The sequence below is a fragment of the Pinus tabuliformis genome, chromosome J, assembly GCF_031772625.1.
Source record: "Pinus tabuliformis cultivar Carrire ecotype Pingquan chromosome J, CPIR1, whole genome shotgun sequence".
Classification (NCBI taxonomy): Eukaryota; Viridiplantae; Streptophyta; class Pinopsida; order Pinales; family Pinaceae; genus Pinus; species Pinus tabuliformis.
The window spans coordinates 790,332,615-790,351,663 of NC_142295.1; the positions used below are offsets into that span (position 1 = coordinate 790,332,615).

Here is a 19,049-nt window from a genome sequence, read left to right on the forward strand (position 1 = left end):
ATAAGCAAACAACCAATTTGTTCTCCCCAGTATGGTCGCCACTATGTTAGCACTTGAGATTTCACCCTAGGCTGAGGAAGGTAAACCTTCAAGGCAACATCAAACCATTTCACCTCGTAGCTAGCCCTACGGGGTATGAGAAGGCTCTCTCCGGTCAAACTCGGTAGATCTTTCAATAGGATGAGCTGACCCAATTAGGAACACTGATATTAGGCTAGTAAACTGATAAGGAGGGTTGATTTAAAGTTTTTGGGGTTTTTGGTGGCAATTGGAGGATCTGCAATTTTAGGGTGCGTGGATTTGACACAGTTTCTGCAGGTGGGTCTTTGGGGCAAGGTAGGAGTTTGTGCTGATGCCTTTAGCTGAGATGGATGATCAAGGAAGAAAAAAGAGAAGCTAAAGAGGGCAAACAATGACTTTGAATCCTCTCCAGACAGTGGAAAATATAAACATTAAACAAATTTGAAAGCTGAGCATGGCAAGCATGAATTCAAACTTTATCACTTCATTTGTTTAATAAGCTGCAGTAAAGAAAGAGATGGAACACATAAACACACTTACAATTACAATAAGAGAACACACCATCAACACAAGAGTCCGCAAGAATCCCAATGATGTCTGCAAAACCCTGGTCTTCCTTTTCCTCAAATTGCAGAGATACAAGTAAAATATACAATAGGAGCTTCTCCCTCAAGAGTCCAACCATGAAAATGAGCAAGAGAAGGCATAATATAGATGATCTAACTCCTTTCCCCACCTCTAGGGGTCGAGCTCAGCTTCCTAGGAGCTGTTTCAACTAATTCTAAACTGAGCACTAGATAATAGGCAGTCAAAACAACTTGCCTCTAAAACTTAGGGAACCTATCCATGCATTAAATATTTACCATTTACATCAAAGAATCTTCTAGAAGTGATGAAGGAGAGTAAAAGCATCTAAATGCCATGAAAATTACACAAAAATCCATCATTTACATGCCTCAAAAGTCAACCAAGATGAAAACAGTGTTTTGCTGGCCGAACTGGTCAAAACAGGAAAATTTCCCTGACAGGTCGCGCGCATCACTCTGACTGGTCGCGCACATTCACAGCTCTGTTTGAGGGCCTTCCCGGTGTCCAAATCAGGTGCAAAATAGCTCGTTGGAAAGGTCTGCGAGTCTACTTTCCAACCCCGCTGGAATTTCTGAATTTGGAGTTGATTTGACCCCTCAAAAGTCATTTCTCCCAAGACAGCTTTCTGCAACTCAAAATAGGGGCAGAAAGTCAAAAATTGCATGTATTTTGAGCTTTTGGAAGCCCAAATCTCCATAAAATCTGAAACCCATCCATAGGCAAGTGTATTTTTGCATGACAATTCCAAAAATGCAAAGTTTTCCCCGTTCTGAGTTGCCCCCATGTATGGTCGCGCGCGGGGTGAGACCAGTTCAAATGGCCAAAACCTGTAAAAAACCCAAAAATGCCAAAAATGTTTCAAAACTCTCAAAATTTCTTGGGTTTGCTGCTAGGAGGATGCTAATGAGTATCATGGTGAGTGAGAGAGGCCTCAGCCAAGATACGGAGCGGGTTGGTCTTCTTCTTCCTCTTACGGGCCTCGGACAACCTCCTTTGGAACATCTTCATTTTCGCCTTGCAAACCAGTGTTGCAGGAAGCGCCCCCCCCCCCCCCCCCGGATCCTAGGCCGGAATCGCGTCCCGTACGGAAGCGTTCCGGAAGCGTCAAAGGAAGCGCGATTCCATTTTTTCCGAAGCGCGGTTCCGAGTTTTTGGAGCGATTCCTGGTTTTTAGGAAGCGTTGCCCCCGAAGCGCGCTTCGGAGGGCGCTTCGGGCCTCCGGAAGCGCCACGCTTCGGGCCCGGAAGCGCACGCTTCACGAGCGCTTCGGAGCACTTCCGGAAATTTCCGCACGGGCAAGGAATTAAACTTAAATTTTTTTTAATTTTTTTTAAAAGTTAACTTAACTTGCAATGAGGGGGTGGGTTAGGGTGAGTTTAGGGTGAGTTTAGGTGAGGAATGAAAAGCATAAAGCTCCCATTCATTCCTCATTTTCTCACTTTGAGTTTATGAGAGTTGGAGAAGAGAAGAGAGGAGAGGAGAAGAGAAGAGAGGAAAGGAGAGGAGAAGAGAGGAGAGCTTGGAGGAGTGAAGAAGGAGGAGCTAGGAGAAGGAGGAGGAGCTTGGAGCAAGAGCTTGGAGGACTTCATTTACAAGAGCTAAAGAGGTAAGTTCAAACCCCAAACTCCCTTGTTTTTTTTGAAAAAAAAATTGTATTTTTCTCCTCCCTCTCCTACTCTTTTCCATTGTTTCTACTTGCTCCTTTATTTACAGGTTGTCCACCACCTATATCCATATTCCAAGATGGTGTTCTTTTGGCTTCTATGTATCATTCCACTCTTGGTTTTAATGATGGCAAGGGTGAGGAATAGAGGGGAAGAGGAAGGGGATGAACTTGGTCCTAATAGTAGTGACCCAATGTATGATGAGGAGGAAGGGTTTGAAGAGGAAGGGGATGAACTTGAAGGGGACACTGAAGCACAAGATGGGAAAGGTACATCAACACCCTTGTGGAACTATGTGACCAAACTTGATGGGGGAAAGGGTGGTGGATCTTACAAATTTGTGTGCCCTCATGGTTGTCATGGAGGAAAACCATATACGGGTTCATATACCCGTCTGAGGAGGCATCTTTGTGGAGTGCTGGACAGTGATGAAAAAAAGGGTTCTGTGGGGTTACAAATTTGCCCAAACATTTCAACTGAAGAAAAAAGAAAATACATCCAAATAGAGATGGCTGCACAACAAAAAAACAAGAAACAAAAAACTCATTCTGAATCAAGTGCAACCTCTAAATTTGGTAGTTGCCCATCTCCTCATGGTACTTCTGCAACCTCTGGAGGTAGAAGAACAATAGGGGATTTCCTTAATGTTGCTGGGAGGGATGATGTGGATGGAAAGATAGTCCGTTTTCTTTGTGCTTGCGGTGTACCATTCAATGTGCTTCACTCTCCCTATTGGCATGACATGGTAAAGGCCATCAATGAAGCCCCAAAAGGATACAAGGCCCCCAACTATGAGAAAGCTAGAACAGTGTTATTAGAAAAAGAAAAAGCTAAGGTTCAAAGAGCTTTGACACGTTTTACACATGAGTGGGTGGATTCTGGGGTATCCATTGTATCAGATGGGTGGAAAAATATTAGAAACCAACATTTGATAAATGTTCTTGGTGTTTCTTCTAGTGGTGCAGTATTTATTGCATGTCATGACTCCTCCTCCATCAGTGCAACTGCACAAAACATTGCAGATCTCCTATTGAAATCAATCAAAGATGTTGGTCTGAATAATGTGGTTCAAGTGATCACAGATAATGCAGCAAATTGTAAGGCAGCAGGAAAAATTATTGAGCGTACTCATCCACACATCTTTTGGTCTGGGTGCCTGGTTCACACATTGAACCTTTTGATGCATGATATTGTGAAACACAAAGATTGTGGGTGGATTGCTGAGGTTTACAGGAAAGGGAAGCAGCTCATTAAATTCATCACAGGGCATACAAGGGTAAACTACTTCTATGGCACTTACTCCAAGTTGCAATTGCTTAAAATTGCAAAGACAAGATTTGCTAGTTATTACCTCACCTTTAGGCGGCTAGTGAGGGTGAGACAAGCTTTAACTAATCTGGTGTGTGCTGAAACATGGGATGAAATTAACACTGACACAGATGGTGTTAATGCAGTCAAGGACACTGTTCTTGACAGTTACTTTTGGTCACAGGTTAAATATGTTTTGCAATTCACCAAACCAATTTATTACATGATCAAGTTTGCAGATTCAGATCGACCAGTAATTGGGGAGGTGTATGAGCAAATGGATAGCATGTTGGGGCAGATTAAAGACATTGTTGAGCCTAGAGATACCACCTTGTACAATTATATTTGTGTAGAGGTGCAAAACCGATGGGAAATGCTAAATATTCCATTGCATGCATTAGCATATGTTTTGACACCTAAATACTATCATCCATCATGGCTTTCAACACCAGCACCTGGGGGGGGAAGTAGGAAAAAACCACACCAAGATAGAGAGGTTCACGAAAAATATATGGCTGCATTGAGTAAATTAATCCCTGATGAGGAGGAGGCTGCATTGGTACGGAGACAGGTGAGCAACTATACGCTCAACACTGGTCCATTTGGGAGCATGCATGCAATTCAAGATCGAGAGACTTTTTCTGCTCTTGAGTGGTGGAACATGCATGGAGGGGGTACTCCACTTCTACAGAGTTTGGCATTGCGGGTGCTATCACAGGTGGTAAACACTTCTTCTGCAGAGAGGTGTTGGAGCTCTTATTCTTTCATCCACAGTGTTAAAAGGAACAGGTTGAATTTAGACCGAGCAGAGAGCTTGGTTTATGTTCATTACAATTTGCGATTGTTGTCCCATTACTGTGAAGATGCAAAGTCTAATAAAGACTTGTTGATTTGGGACAAGAATCCAGAGGAGCCCAATTTGGAGGATGGAGTGTTGCGACTAGAGCAATTAGAGGATGCTCTTATCCAGGTATGTCCATTGTGGTATGAATTTTCCAATTTTCCCTTATAAAGCATTTCTCTAATTCATGTTTTTAATTTTTTTGTTAACTAGTGTTTTTTTTTTTTGCATGAATTTTTTGAGCGATTCTAGGATGATGATGACCGTGTTGATATGCCACCACCCCCACCCCCATCTGGTCCCTTGGTTCCTAGGTTCCATGGTTCAACACCAATAGCAGGGGGTTCTTCTTCATCAGTTTCAGTGCCACGACTTACACAGGGACCATCGTCTTCATTGCCACCACGTGGAGGCCCGCCACCACGTTCTATTCGTGGTGGAAGGAGGAGAGATTAGTAGATATATTCACAATCTACTACTTTTTGTCATAGATTACTCATTAGACTTGTAGACTTGTGAATTTGAATTTTGAACCTTTTTGGCTTGGCGGTGACCAAGTGACATATTTTGTAAACATTATTATTTGAATTTTGGACATGACAAATGTTGACAGTTGCTCACTTGCTAGATAAATCATAATATGCTCTATGTTTAATGTTTTATAATATGCTTAAATGTTTTATGTTTTATAATATGCTTAAAAATTTGATGTATGTTTGTAATAGCTAGAATATAGATGATTGTTGTACATACTAGTAACTACAATGGAATCATGGATGCCATATCTATCTTGATTTATGCAAAAATATGCATGTTTTCATGTCTTCTACAATTAATTTGGTATTTGGGATGTTTGTTTTGAGTATAAATGCAAAAAAATATAAAAAAATATATATATATAGCAGACGCTTCAGCGGACGCTTCGCTTCCTAGATTTTTGGAAAATGACGCTTCCGCGCTCCCGCTTCCGCTTCCGCTTCGCTCCCGCTTCGTGCAACATTGTTGCAAACATGCATCCTCGCCCAATAGTGATTCTTCATGTTCTGTAGCAACCTCTTGTCCTCGTTTGCCTTCTCTAACAGCCTCTGCAAGTGTGCATTCACACGGATAAGCATGGATTCCCTCTCCTTGGGCAGCAAGTCACCGGGCCTCCTACGGTTGATGACTCGGCCACTTCGAATCCTCCACAGCTCATCCAACTCTTTCTCATCCTCAAGTTGCTTGTTGCGCTGCTCAAGATAGTTTATTGTCCATTGGGCCATGTCGAGCTTCTGCTGTAACAAGCGGTTTTCCGCCTCTCTTTGTCGGATGATCTCATGCAAATCTGAAGTGGGGGAGCGAGCATCAAGATTAATGATGTTAACCTGTGTGTCACCGGCTCTCTCCTCCTCTTTCATGGGCTGTTTGCCCTCCCGTACTGCTGATGGAGAACGCGAGGCCCCTTCCACCTGGTGTGGAGATAACACTCGCTGACCTGTAGATGATGATGGCGAGACCCCTTCCACCTGCTGTGGAGAAAGTACTCGTCGAGCTGCTGCAAACAAGGTCCTGTGACCTCTCTGGTAGGTGACCTGAGGTGAGGAAGCAACCTGTCTCGGAACAATGATCTCGAGCTGGTGAGATGGACCTCCCTCCTCATAAATGACCTCTGGCTCTGGGTGTGGCTGTGGTGGCACTGTAAAGAACTCATGAGAAATGAAGTCTGCCCATGGAATGCCCTGCTGACTCAACTGATGGGAAACAATGAGCTGGATGAGACCATGATGGCACAAACTCCTATACTGCTGAGTTGGGGACCGCCTCTGGAACACGGACACCATCCTCTGAATGTCCTGGAAGAAGAAAACCGGGATGTTCATCATCCTCACTCGGGTAAAGTGCATCAACAGGCGAATGTGATAAGAGAAGACCTGTGAAAATCTCCCCTCACATGTGAAGTAATGCATGATAAGCCGCATGATCGGAGCATACTCCCCCCGGAGGAATCTGAAAGGAAAGAACCCCGACAAGTGGCTCATGAATGCTGGCCTGACATATGGCTCAAAATAAACATAATCCAGCATTTTGCGCTTGGGCCACACCTCACCCACATTTGGTATCCCGGTAGCCTCTGAAATCACCTCCGGAGATAGCACAAAATTCACCCCTGCAAGAGTGACCTGCCCATCATGAAGGTGCAAAACAAATAAGCGGGCCAACTCCCTGTGGTGCTGAATCTGGGCAAGCCTCTCACAGAACTGAAAACATGACATATAACGGAAACAATTCACTGCCAAAGGGCAGGCCTGTAATTCTGCTAAAGATGTGGGCTCTTCTCTCTTATGATGACCACCTTTGCCACCCCTACGAGGTCTCTGCTGTACCTCAACCTCTGTGGAAGAAGACCGGTTATCACCTTGCTCATAGGTTTCAGTGGTTGACATGGTGCTTTTGAGCAAAGTGGAGAAAATAGACAAAGTTAACTGCTGCCCTTGCCTGCAAAAATGCTGAGTTGTATGTTGTTTTCAAGGGGAACAAAATCATGAAGGAAATGTTAGGGAAGGGGATTTTTCATAAGGAAAGGGAAACATATAAAAATAGGGAATTTCTAAGGGACAATTCACAAACTGTCAAACATACAATCTCATCTTAATCACCGGGAAATCATTTGCAAAGAAATGTTTTTATTAGGGAAACATGGATGATAATAACCAAGGGAAATGATATACATGCTCAACAGGGGGTAAGGGACAGCATGTATAACAGGGGTATGGGGCAGCATAGATCACTAGCATCAACAACTTGCTCTTTGATTTTTGTCTTTTGACTGTACATTATAAGGCATACTCTGTTTTTCAAGGGATTCATGTACATTTGATGCTAAGGGAAACAAGGGATTCTTTTACATTTGTCATAGGGGAAGGAGGGCTTTATTTACATTTTTGTCAAAAGGGGAAAAGGGATTTCATTGACAACTTCAAAAGGGAAAAGAGTTGTATTGAAACAAGGATATTTAGGGGATAGAAGGGAAAAGGAAAAACAGGGTTTGGTTTTGGGAGACACAGCAACATTATTTTTGTAATGAATACTCAAAGCAATATGTCTTTTTGATAAATATACACAGCTGCATTGTCTTTGTTTTTGCTTTGAATATACACAGCAAATATGTTCTCTGTTTTGTAATGACTATGCACAGTCATTTTGCCTTTCTTTTAGTTTTTGTCATTTTGCCATCATATTGCCTTTTTCTTTTTGCACATCATTTTATTCTTGTTGTGTTTATTTGTTATCCTTGCTGTGTGAAGGACGTTAGGGTTTTGGGTAGATTAGATGGAGGGCATTAGGGTTTAGGGAATGTATGTGAGGGAGGGATAGGGTTTAGGTATTGGGGATGGGAAATTTAACATTCTTTGCAAATGACATAAGATAGAGACATATCATAACAATTATGAATTTAATGGGAAACAATGGAGGGAATAAATGGGAGTTTAAAACCTTGAAAAAGAACACCAACCCTAGCATAATGCCTACATGAACAAGCAATAACTAAAATCCATTCCTCTTTACATTCTTGGTAGCAAATATATATAAGCACAAGCCCAACATCCTTGATTTCAAGCATCCAGCATGTTAGAAGACCCTACCTCGATCAATTTAGCAAGCAAGAGGGCGATTGAGCAAATTTGAAGTGGTTTTGTGGAAGACAGTTTGACTGGTCGCTCACGGGCTTTGACTGGTCGCGCACAGCCTGACTGGTCGCGCCCGTTAGGAATTAACACTGCGGAGGAGCTGCTGACTGGTCGCGCACAGCTCCTGAGTGGTCGCGCACCTGAAAATGACCCAAATTCTCTGCAATTCGCCTCCTTTCGCCTTCTTCGCCCTCTCACTCTTCTTTGCAAGCTCTTAGATGCACAATGAGGGTGTTTTAGAGGGAATTTGACTCTTTATAAGCCCAATTTGAAAATATTTACTTACCAAACCCACTTTCTAATGTTTTGTTTTGACATTCTCTTTAACACTGTTTTGAGTTTGCTTTGTCCTGAATTTGACTTTTTGGGTGCTTTAACTCCGTTCTTTTTGCAGGTTGACCATCTGATGGACTCTAGTGAGGAGACCAGGGTTATCGCCGGCATTTTGAAGAATTTTGAAAATTTCCTTATTTTTTGCAAAATTGACATGACCTTGGCTTTAGAAACATGGTTTTTAAATCCAAGGTATAAATGAGCTGTACCTGATGAAAATATCCATGAAACATATTTACATACCTCCTTCCGGCTTGCTGGGGACCCATGGACCTCTGACTCATGATCTTGCAATGACATTTGACCGAAACCCTAGACCTAAGACTTTGGACTTCAAGACAAAACAAAACAAGCGTGACACAAGTTCATTAACTGATATGACCTGATCCAGCAAAGCCAAGAAGGGAACAAGGACCAGCTCCTCCATCAGTTTTATGGCATGCCTAATGGAATGCAAAACTGACATCGATGAGACACCTACTTATGCATATGCAAAGAGTTTTTTGATCACTGATGGAGGGCATCATGACCGACACTAACAGATACATCAAGTTTTTTTGGCTGACAGAATTTTCTTAGTTCACAACACAACCTTTAGCAATATTTACAAGGACAATAAGACACTTCACTAGCTACAAGAAGCAACTCTAAACGGACAAACAATTCTGAATCATGCAATCAACATTAATGGTATCAAGATTGACTCAACTATATATACTCTGTTTGTGACATCAGACAGACCCAAGGACACTCAAATAAGACTCAGCAGTACGCTCAGCATTCAACCATGACATTTCTATAATCTGACCAACATATCACGTCAAGGGCATATTGCCAGTAGCTACTCTTCATCAACAATATGACTATACAAGGCACATCAAAAACAATGTTACCCAACAATCTGCCAAACCCTCACTCAATCAACCAACACCAATATTGTTAATATGCTATACAAGCCAAAACATTGATTTTTTGAGAATTACTCTCTCTCTCTTGCAACATTAGACCTTAATAGAGTAATGATTCAATACAAGGAATTAAAGGAGAGAACCTGATTTAAAGACAACTGCCGATAGAAACGTTGACATCTAACAACTTGATTTAGAGATGCGATGCCTAGGTGGACGTTAGCATACTAAATTCCCACGCTTTTAAAAAGTAGCAGCTTACTCTCCTTATTCGGGTTTGGAATGAGCTTGGTACTGCTTAGTGAGTGAAAGACACCAACCTTGGCCCCACCAAGAGTACGCAGTCTTCCTGCCCAGTTTAATCATGTTGAACTTCTGTCTCAGCCTTCTGATAATAACGATGGCTTGAATGTTGAATTTCAGTGACGCGACTACAGAGAGGTCTCACTATTATGCAACGCAGCTCTCGCAGTCCTGAGAGAAAATGACGCTAGCTTTGATGCCTCACTCACATGTAACTTGCTTGGGTAATGACTGCGACCCTCAAGATTCGAGCACCAAAACTCTGCTTCAATAGATTGCCTTATGCCCAGGTCAATATTCCCATACTCGAGGTGAACAACGCATTATGCTAATCGACCCCTTTGCTCTTAAGTGCGGCCTTCATGCTGAGAATGACTCCGCTCCATCAAGAAACTCTATTAATTTCTAGGCAGTTCACCTAGCGGCCTCGGTTGTTCTAACAGCAAAACGTGGCACACTGATATCCATAGCAATATGAATATTTGGCCAAATCAAATGTGGCCTCCTACTCGCACAACAACACAACTTCAACTTCAAAAATGGCGGCTGCTGTAAATGAATTTATCGGTCCTTCTAGTGTCTCCTTGTGGCTTGCACCCTCTATACGAACATCCATATGCACACAATTGACTCCCAAAGTCGTAGCCAAGTCACGGTCCCTCCTTTGAAATGGGATCTGATCCTCCGATCAAGCCACAAACGCTTAACTTCTCCGAAAAATTAATACTTGTCCTGAATTCAATACTGATCAAGCCCGACGTAATTGGGGTGCGACTCCAGTCAACCTTTGATGGATTTTGGTCTTCGTGCTGTTGCCCAAAAAAACTCGGCTCCAAATGAATTCCACCTGCAGTGGCGTGGAACACTGATCAATAATTTTACTTTGATCAATGGATCAACGACGATAGGTCCAGTCAATACTCAATTCGGCACAAAACTGATCTATAGGCGCGCACGCAGCTCCACAGCTACTGTTACTGGGATCGATAAAATTTACTAGCCCAGTGTTCTCGCAATGGGCCAGATTGCTTTGCACAAATTTGGTATTATTCTTTGCTACAAGTGTATATAATTGTGTTCTCTGTTACACGATGGAAGTCCATAGTTCGAACTGTTCCTGAAAATGCGGCTTCCTTCCATTCCCTGATCAACCGAGCCGTCTATATTTCCTTTGCTCCAGTGACAAATCCATGCACGTCATTCGTCACACCACAAATAGCGTTTCACACGCACACCAACTTTCAATTCAATGCCACATGTGCTTGATCCGGGCGTGAAGAATTTAGCTCCAAACGGAATTCGAATTTTGTTTGTCTTGGGCAGCAGATCATACTCAAGCAGAAACATGGATTTAAATTCAGAATGGCGGCACAAGAGCGGTTTGACTGATTTTCTCAAAATAAATTTTCGGGCTCGACAGTCAGATTCCTATCACATTTGCGCTCGTCCCTTGCCATCGATGCAAATGAAATTTCGACCCAATGGTGATCACAACAAGAATTGGCACATAGAATGGCCTTCACTCTGTCATGAACAACGTTTGATCTTCACAATTGCCGCACACAAGCACCACGTATGCTTCAGATCTTGGGCATAGGCACAACAATATCAACTTTGACCCGGTGGCTTCCAAAGTATTTTCACGGCTCTCAAAAAAGTTTTCACAACCTTGCAATTTAACAAAGGGCCCTTTAAGCTTGGACAAAATTTTGACTGACAACTTCTATCAACTCATCATTAAGTGAGAGACAAATTCGACAAAACTTCCCTAATTGAGCAAATCAGACTTTGTTACTAGAATCAATTTTGTCCCACAACAAGATTATGAATTCGGTTATTGGTCCCAATAAAACTTGGAATAATAATCTTCTTCACAAACTGAACTTGGCCAAAATTAGTAATTAAATTGGACTCTTGCAATAAACCCTAGGATCATAATAGCTGCGATTGAAACTAAGAAACCTGCACGCTGAGCCAAGAAATCGGCTCTGATACCACTGTAATGTCCCAAATGAAGAAAATTTGGAAAAAATCTGTGACATAAAATTTCTACTCATAAACAGAAGATTGCCATGTAAAATTTAACAACATAGAACATGCAAATAACAACAATGAGCAGAAGGAAATGTTGATTTGGGTAGCATCGGATGTTATCTAGCCATGAAAATTGGTGGAGAGGCTAAAGCACATGAGATCTCCAAGACCCAGAAATGGTTTGGGCAGATTCTAACCGGTTTGGGAGATATTAAAATAATAATATGTTTAATGGAGTTCCTAAGTCTAAACTTAGGAAAAATAAAATATTAATGGGTATTAATATAAAAATGGGTTAGAAGGTTCCAAAAGTCATGGATCAAGCCAAATCTAATCTTAACCATTAATTAGAGATTTAATCTCGATCGTTGATGGACAACGAGAAAAGTATAAGAAGAGGCTTGAGGGTCAGTTGGAGAATACACCAGAGTGATCAGTCATTTGATTTTCTAGAGCGAGGTTTGCTAAGAGAAATAGAATCAGTGATCAGTAGCGAGGGGCAGTGAATACATTGCAGAGAGGCAGAGTTGGTACCAAAGAGATAGCGCAAAGCCTGGAGAGGTTGACGCAAAGGCAGCTGGGAGTTGCGCAGAGCCAGAAGAGGCCAGCGTGGGTGACGCAGAGGGTCTAAGTGCTGACGCAGAAGCTTCAGTAGCTGCGCAGAGGCTAGCAGAGTTGACGCAGGGCCAAGAGGCAACGTTGGGAGGATTTTCGTGGGGCAGATTGGGTGCTGGTGAGATGGATAGGGTGACGCAGTCCATATCAGAGTGACGCGAGTAGTGGACGTTGTAATTGTTGTTGTGAGATCATTCATCCAGTGATTAATCAGCGGGAATATCTGTCTCCAAGGAGAGGTACTATTGCCGAGGGCATTCTCTGTTGGGTGAGCCATTTCTGGCACCCTAGTTGTATTCTGAAAACTGAATAATAATAAAACCCTCTGAATAGTCACACCAGTTTTCCCGCATTGGGTTTTTCCGGGGACATTGGTCTAAAAATAACAGTGTCACTTGTGTGCTTATTTTCTTTCAGTTGATGATCTGTAGACGTTGAGATTGTACTTGTGTTCATTTTTAGTATTTACATGGTAAATCACTTGTTAAGTAATTAAACAAGTAGGAAGAAATAAACCAAATAGTACAAGAAGAATTTCTAACGGGTTAAACTTAGAAATTCCAACATTGTATCAGAGCGTGGTTGCAGATCACAGGATAACTGAAGGCATCAGCTAGCAGAGTAGTAGAAGCAGATTCAGCTGTCCCGAGTGACGGAGCTGATCTGTGCAAAAGGCGACAGAGGAAGGAGTGATGCAGAGAGACTGCGTCATCAGTCTGGGCCAAAGAGAGGCCAGCACAGAGGCTGTGGGAGGCAGAATCATGTTCACGCAGAGCCACACAGAGGCTAGGAGGGCTGACGCAGTTGGCAGAGGGAGCTGATTTGCCGATGCCGGGATTGCGCAGAGCCAAGTGGCTCAATCCTTTAGTTGTTGGGGCATAGGAGGCTGTGGGTAGTTTGCGAAGCGAAGCTGGTGAGGTATTGTGGTCAGAGGCGGATTTCTAGCCAAGGAAACCTGATCAGTGTTAGACAATCGGAGTGGGGCAACTTGATGTTGGCAGAAGGATTTCCAGAAGGGAAATCGAGACTTAGAGGGAGTCGAACCAAGAACTTCCAGGCGGGAAGTTGAGAGACTCGGAGGAGTCAAAAGAAGAGCAGCATAATGGTTGTGAATGGACTGAGAGATCAGGATAGGTTGGACGAAGCATCCAACTTTGTGGTCTAGAAGCCCAGGATCTTGTCCATTCTAGACAGATATCCATCAAGCACTTCGCCTTGAAAACAATAGCGATCCCAGTTGACCCAGCTGAAAATGAGAAGTACGAGGAGGCAATGGCCAGGGCAAAGTGCATCATGCTTGATGGGGTCAAGGATCATGTGGTGCCGCATATTGCCAAAAAGGATACGACAAATGAGATGTGGGAGGCCTTGAAGAAATTGAACCAGCATACTTCCGTGCAAAGGAAGATGTTACTTGAAAATCAACTACGGTCATACCAAATGCAGAAGGGAGAGCAGATAGATGTCTTCCTCGATCGATTGAAGTATCGTGACCAGCTAACTTCCATAGGGGCCACGCCGGATCAGGAATTGATGGTGAGGACTGCATTGAACGTAGTGTCAGAGGATTGGGAGATATTTGTCCAGAGCATATTGGGTAGGACGAGCCTTCCAGATTGGGAGGCACTGTGGACGGCTCTTCGTCAAGAAGAGGTCAAACGGGTGACCAAGGTAGGGAATAGTGGCAAAGGGGTCAGAATCAAGAAGGAGGAAGAAGAGGATGCAGCTCTGGCATCTGTGGGGAAGCAAGAGAAGAGAAAGGACCTCTCCAAGATCAAGTGCTTCTATTGTGGGGAACTGGGTCATTTTGCGAACCAGTGTCCTAGGAAGAAGAGTAAGGGAGAGGCTTTTGAGACCAAGGCAACGCCAGCGACGGCAGAGAAAGAATTCTAGGAGGATGATGATTGTGCTATGAGTGCTCATGTGCCACTTGAGAAGAAGTGGGGAGACATCGAAGTGTAGTCAGATGGACTACAGCCGATGAGGGGCAAGATCCTTGAAGTACTCAACCACTTGGATTATACCTTGCTACGAGAGCCCCGAAGAGGAGTAGCAGGATTGGCAGATGTAGGTAGAGACAAATGCGGATGGAGCGGAAAAGAGTGCTACAGTGCAGGAGTCCTCGGACAGCGCGTGGCTAGCAAGCTACAATAGTGCGAGAGGCATGGGAGTGCTGCAACAATGCAGGATGGCACAAAGAAATGTGCAATTGTGCGAGATGCAGGAAGTTGTTGCAGCAGCGCAAAGGTCAGTAGAGGGAGCACTTGTTAGAGACAGAGGGAGCTTCAGCATTGGGAGTGTTTCTAGCCTGACAGGGATGTCAGAGTTGGGTGGATCAGTTACTTCTAAGTAACTGAATTGCAGTACAGTAACACGATGCAGCATGATGAGAGGGGATGCAATGCAAATGCAGTGCTGGGAGGATGGACCAGCAACAACACGGATGCAGAGGGAGCTGCCATACGGATGCAGCAGTGGCAGTGGCAGGGCCATGGGCAACAGTACAGGATGCAGCAGTGCAGAAGATGTTGGGTAGGGAGGCCTAGCATCAGCACAGGGACCGATGCTGGATAATCAATGTGATACTCAGTGTGGAGTATTACTAGAGCACAGTCCTCGCTAAGAGGGAGTGTTGATTTGGGTAGCATCGTATGTGCTCTAGCCATGAAAATTCGTGGAGAGATTAAAGCACATGAGATCTCCAAGACCCAGAAACGGTTTGGGCAAATTCTAACCAGTTTGAGAGATATTAAAATAATTAATATTTCTAATGGAGTTCCTAAGTCTAAACTTAGGAAAAATAAAATATTAATGGGTATTAATATAAAACTAGGTTAGAAGGTTCCAAAAGTCATGGATCAAGCCAAATCTAATCTTAGCTGTTGATTAGAGATTTAATTTCGACCGTTGATGGACCAACAAGAAAAGTATAAGAAGAGGCTTGAGGGTCAGTTGGAGAATACAACTAGAGTGATTTGTCATTCGATTTTCTAGAGCGGGGTTTGCTAAGAGAAATCGAATCAGTGATCAACAACGAGGGGCAGTGAATACATTGTAAAGAGGCAGAGTTGGTACCAAAGAGAACACAGAGCCTGGAGAGGTTGATGCAGAGGCAGCTGGGTGCTACGCAGAGGCAGCTAGGAGCTGTGCAGAGCTAAAAGAGGCCAACGTGGTTGACACAAAAGCTTTTGTAGCAGCACAAAGGCTAGCAAAGCTGACGCAAGGCCGAGAGGCAGCGCTGGGAGGATTTTCGTGGGGTAGATTGGGTGCTGGTGAGCCAAATAGGGTGACGTAGTCCCTATCAGAGTGACGCAGAGAGGTGGATGTTGGAAAATACTCAGAGGGGGGGTGAATCAGTATTTCTTACAATTTTTTATTCTAGTGATTGCCAAAAGCATATATAGATATGTATATGTATACACAGAACACAGAAACCAGCAGCCGAAATAAATGCTTTTATTAAAACTCAAGACAGTACAATGAAATAAATACAGTATAAGTATATATCTGACTGTGAATAGTTGCCAAGCTCCAACTTGGACTTCAGTGAGGCTCCAACCTCCAGAGCACCAACTCTGTTTAGCAGTGGTTCTGCACTTAGGAGCACATACCCCTAATGACTTTAGTCCTGTTCAAGTCTGAGGCTCCAACCTCTTGGGCTCCAACCCAACCTTGGTATACACTGGTATGCTGCTGCACTCTATTCAGCTGAGGTTCTCTCACTCCTACTCTCTTGCCTCTGCTACTTTTGCAGCCTCCGCTGCTTCTGCCGCCTCTTTTGCCTCTGCTGCTTCTGCTACCTCACACTCTGGTTCTTCACCATCACAACAACGCCAACAGTTCTCTGTTTCTACTGTTTTATACATTCCCATGCCTTTGTCCATTTGTTTCCGCTTACACCGTCTCTTAGGCTTCCTCCTTAGTCGTTGTCGTTTCCTCTGACTCGCTTGATCTTTCAGCTTCCCTCCTTGATCGCTGTGACTTCCTCTGTGCTGGCTTTCCATTCAACTTCTTGGCTTTACGGTCACTGTGTGTTAAAATCTGTAATCCAAGCCCCTTTTTTCAATGATAACAAGCATCCACAGCCTCCTGTGCATATATGTTCCAGTCCGCTTTTCGCCTCCGATCGTGTTAAACGCATGTATGTAAAGTTTTGGCCACCAATGTATGTTTATGTCGTGGATAGTGTTAAAGTATATATATATCTATATATATATATGTGTGTGTGTGTTTCTCTTCCAATCACGTATTTTGCGCATATATATATATATATATATAAAATCTGCCTTTTCCCGTTGATCACTGCACCCTGACGTAATATTTCCCTGTCAAATCCGACGAAGCCACACGGTTTAAGCCCTGCCATCCGATCATCCGCCAAGTGATCCAATGGCATTCGCTCCTCCTAATGTCGTAACTTAACCGCAAGTTAATGCGCGATAAAGCGGTTTTTGATCGCGTCCTGTCATCCACGTGTCATGCAATGAATGGTATCGCACGCCATGGTACGTTTACCACCCTCCTCCGAAGGTGGTGCGGGGAATACCGCCTGTCACATCCGACCTGATCTCCACCGTCGATCGCCCACGATCCGACGGTCTCTGCTATGTTTACCGCACGATTAAACCCCGTGCACTTTCCTCGTCATCTGACCGTCCGTCGCACGATCGGACGGTAGTCGCAAGCCCCGATCACGCGACTTGTGTGCACGTTAACCCGCGGGGGCGGTGGTTTTTGTCTGCCACGCGTCGTGATCTTACGGGATCGCGCCATCGTATACGGATACCGCCGAGCCCCGGTAAGCGGTGCGGGGAAACCGCCTGCCGCCCGAAACCGCTGTTCTCCCGCGCGTTAATCTCCGTGCGTCTTCCGCGTGCGACGACCGTTGGATCCGCTGCTCTTTGATCCGACAGCTCACATTCATCTTCCATGTATGGCTGTGTCGAAATAATGAGCAGGCGGTCTAATAGATCAATGGGTATACCATGTGGAGACTTGTAATTTGTTCCACGGATTTTTGTGATGCCACGATTTGTTGCAACAACCAATATCGGTGCCATCTCATTCTCTAGAGCACGATTCAAAAATGAGAAGCATTCAATGTCAAGCATATGGACTTCGTCAATAAAAAGCACACCTGGTACAATTTCAGCTTTGCCTTCTTCCCTCCATTCAACAACTTTACTGTCAATCTGTTCCCTCACTTCAGAACGGATCTCTCCAGTATCTCTTGTAAAGAGGGCCAGAAACCCTTGCGTCCTGCTATTGATGACATCGATCTCATGCAGCGTAACACAATGCACCACTTCTTTGTAGCTCTCCATATCGACACTGTACGAACTTGGTCTGTGGCCACATTGCATCATAATCCCTGGACCTCGCAAAAGACCGCCCCAACTTTGTAATCTTCCCCGAAGCTTTATCGATCGCAATCACATCCCCACTCTGGACCTTCTCCTTACTCAAACCTTCGATCATCTTGCTCCCCAAATCATACACAGTCTCCATCTCTGTCGTCTATTTGCTCCTCGAATATTGCCATATTGACATCAATGACAATCTGTGTCCAACAATCTCCCCCTTTGTTATTGATGGCAATATTCTTCTGCTTTCTCCCCCTTTGACATCAATGGCAAAGGGATGCATATGGACTCCCCCTGTCAAACTACTCCCCCTGTCCTGCTACATCTTTATGAATGAACTTGAGTGACGATAAAGAAATAACCCCCATCTTTTGACACAGATGTTTGAATGCTTCTCGAGGAAGAGGTTTTGTGAAAATATCAGCTATCTACTCCTTAGTACTGATATATTCCAGGACGATGTTTTGTTCAGCTACTTGTTCACGGAGGAAATGGTACTTGATTGGTATGTGTTTGGTTCTTGAGTGCATCACAGGATTTTTGTTGAAACTGATAGCACTTGTGTTGTCACAATAGACAGAAATTGGCTGATCTGTACATATGTTATTGGGTCCCTATAATACTAGTAATTACCCCATTACTATTGTAGTTGCATCCCTTATTAATATTGTTGTGCCCCTATTATCCCCATATTGTTATTACTGTGCCCCATAGAATCCCTCTATTGTTATTTTTGTGGCTTTATATTATTATTGTTAGGTTGGCTGGGTTATATTGTGACTCCTTAGACTCCTATATATAGAAAGGAGGTTTTGTCATTTGAATCATCGAAGAATTGTTCATTTATGTAATGTAAAGGAGGTTGCCCCCTCGAAGAGACTAAATTCTAAGGCGTTGATCTATCTTTTCTATCTTTTCTTGAGCTAGTTTCATAACATTTGGTATTAGAGCTTTGGATTCTAGGGTTTCGCTGCTCCAAACAGGTCATCGTGGCATTTTCGCTATAACTTTTTTTTCCTGCGACATTTCAGAAGTTGCAAAAAAAACCCATTTGAGAAGAAATCGTGCTGAACCTCGGGTTTGAATTTCAGAGATTTTCGCGCTATATTTGCGGAGATATGATCTGAGGAAGTTGGTATTTTTTCAGACTCCTGAATTACATTCCAAACAGGTGACCTAGGGAAAATCGTCATAACTTTCTCTCTGGAGATCGGATTGAAATTTCGTAAGAAGGTATAGAAAGAGGACGGACTGTAGTTTCTTGTATGCATTTTTCAAATCCAAAGGTCGAAACAGTGACTCGTGGCACGTCGTACAAGTTCTCTCTACTGAACTAGTCTATAATCAAGTCACTGTGGGAGATTTCGCATAACTCTTCCTTGGAGAATCCAATTTGGGTCAGA

General features: G+C 43.5%; 2 protein-coding genes and 1 long non-coding RNA gene across 5 annotated transcripts in view; 2 read left to right on the top strand and 1 right to left on the bottom strand.

The window, feature by feature from the left end:
• Positions 1-19,049, top strand: part of LOC149229088 (putative LRR receptor-like serine/threonine-protein kinase At1g56140) — a 531,024-nt gene that overhangs the window by 450,703 nt on the left and 61,272 nt on the right. The gene's annotated exons all lie outside the window — the stretch shown is intronic.
• The window catches only part of LOC149229089 (uncharacterized), a 121,136-nt gene that overhangs the window by 11,882 nt on the left and 90,205 nt on the right, over positions 1-19,049 (bottom strand). The window lies entirely within an intron of this gene.
• Positions 4,086-7,584, top strand: LOC149229090 (uncharacterized). Its single transcript, XM_089376871.1, has 3 exons — positions 4,086-4,551; positions 4,675-4,858; positions 7,562-7,584. The coding sequence occupies exons 1-3, from the start codon at positions 4,093-4,095 to the stop codon at positions 7,582-7,584; spliced, it is 666 nt and encodes a 221-aa protein (XP_089232997.1). The 5' UTR covers positions 4,086-4,092.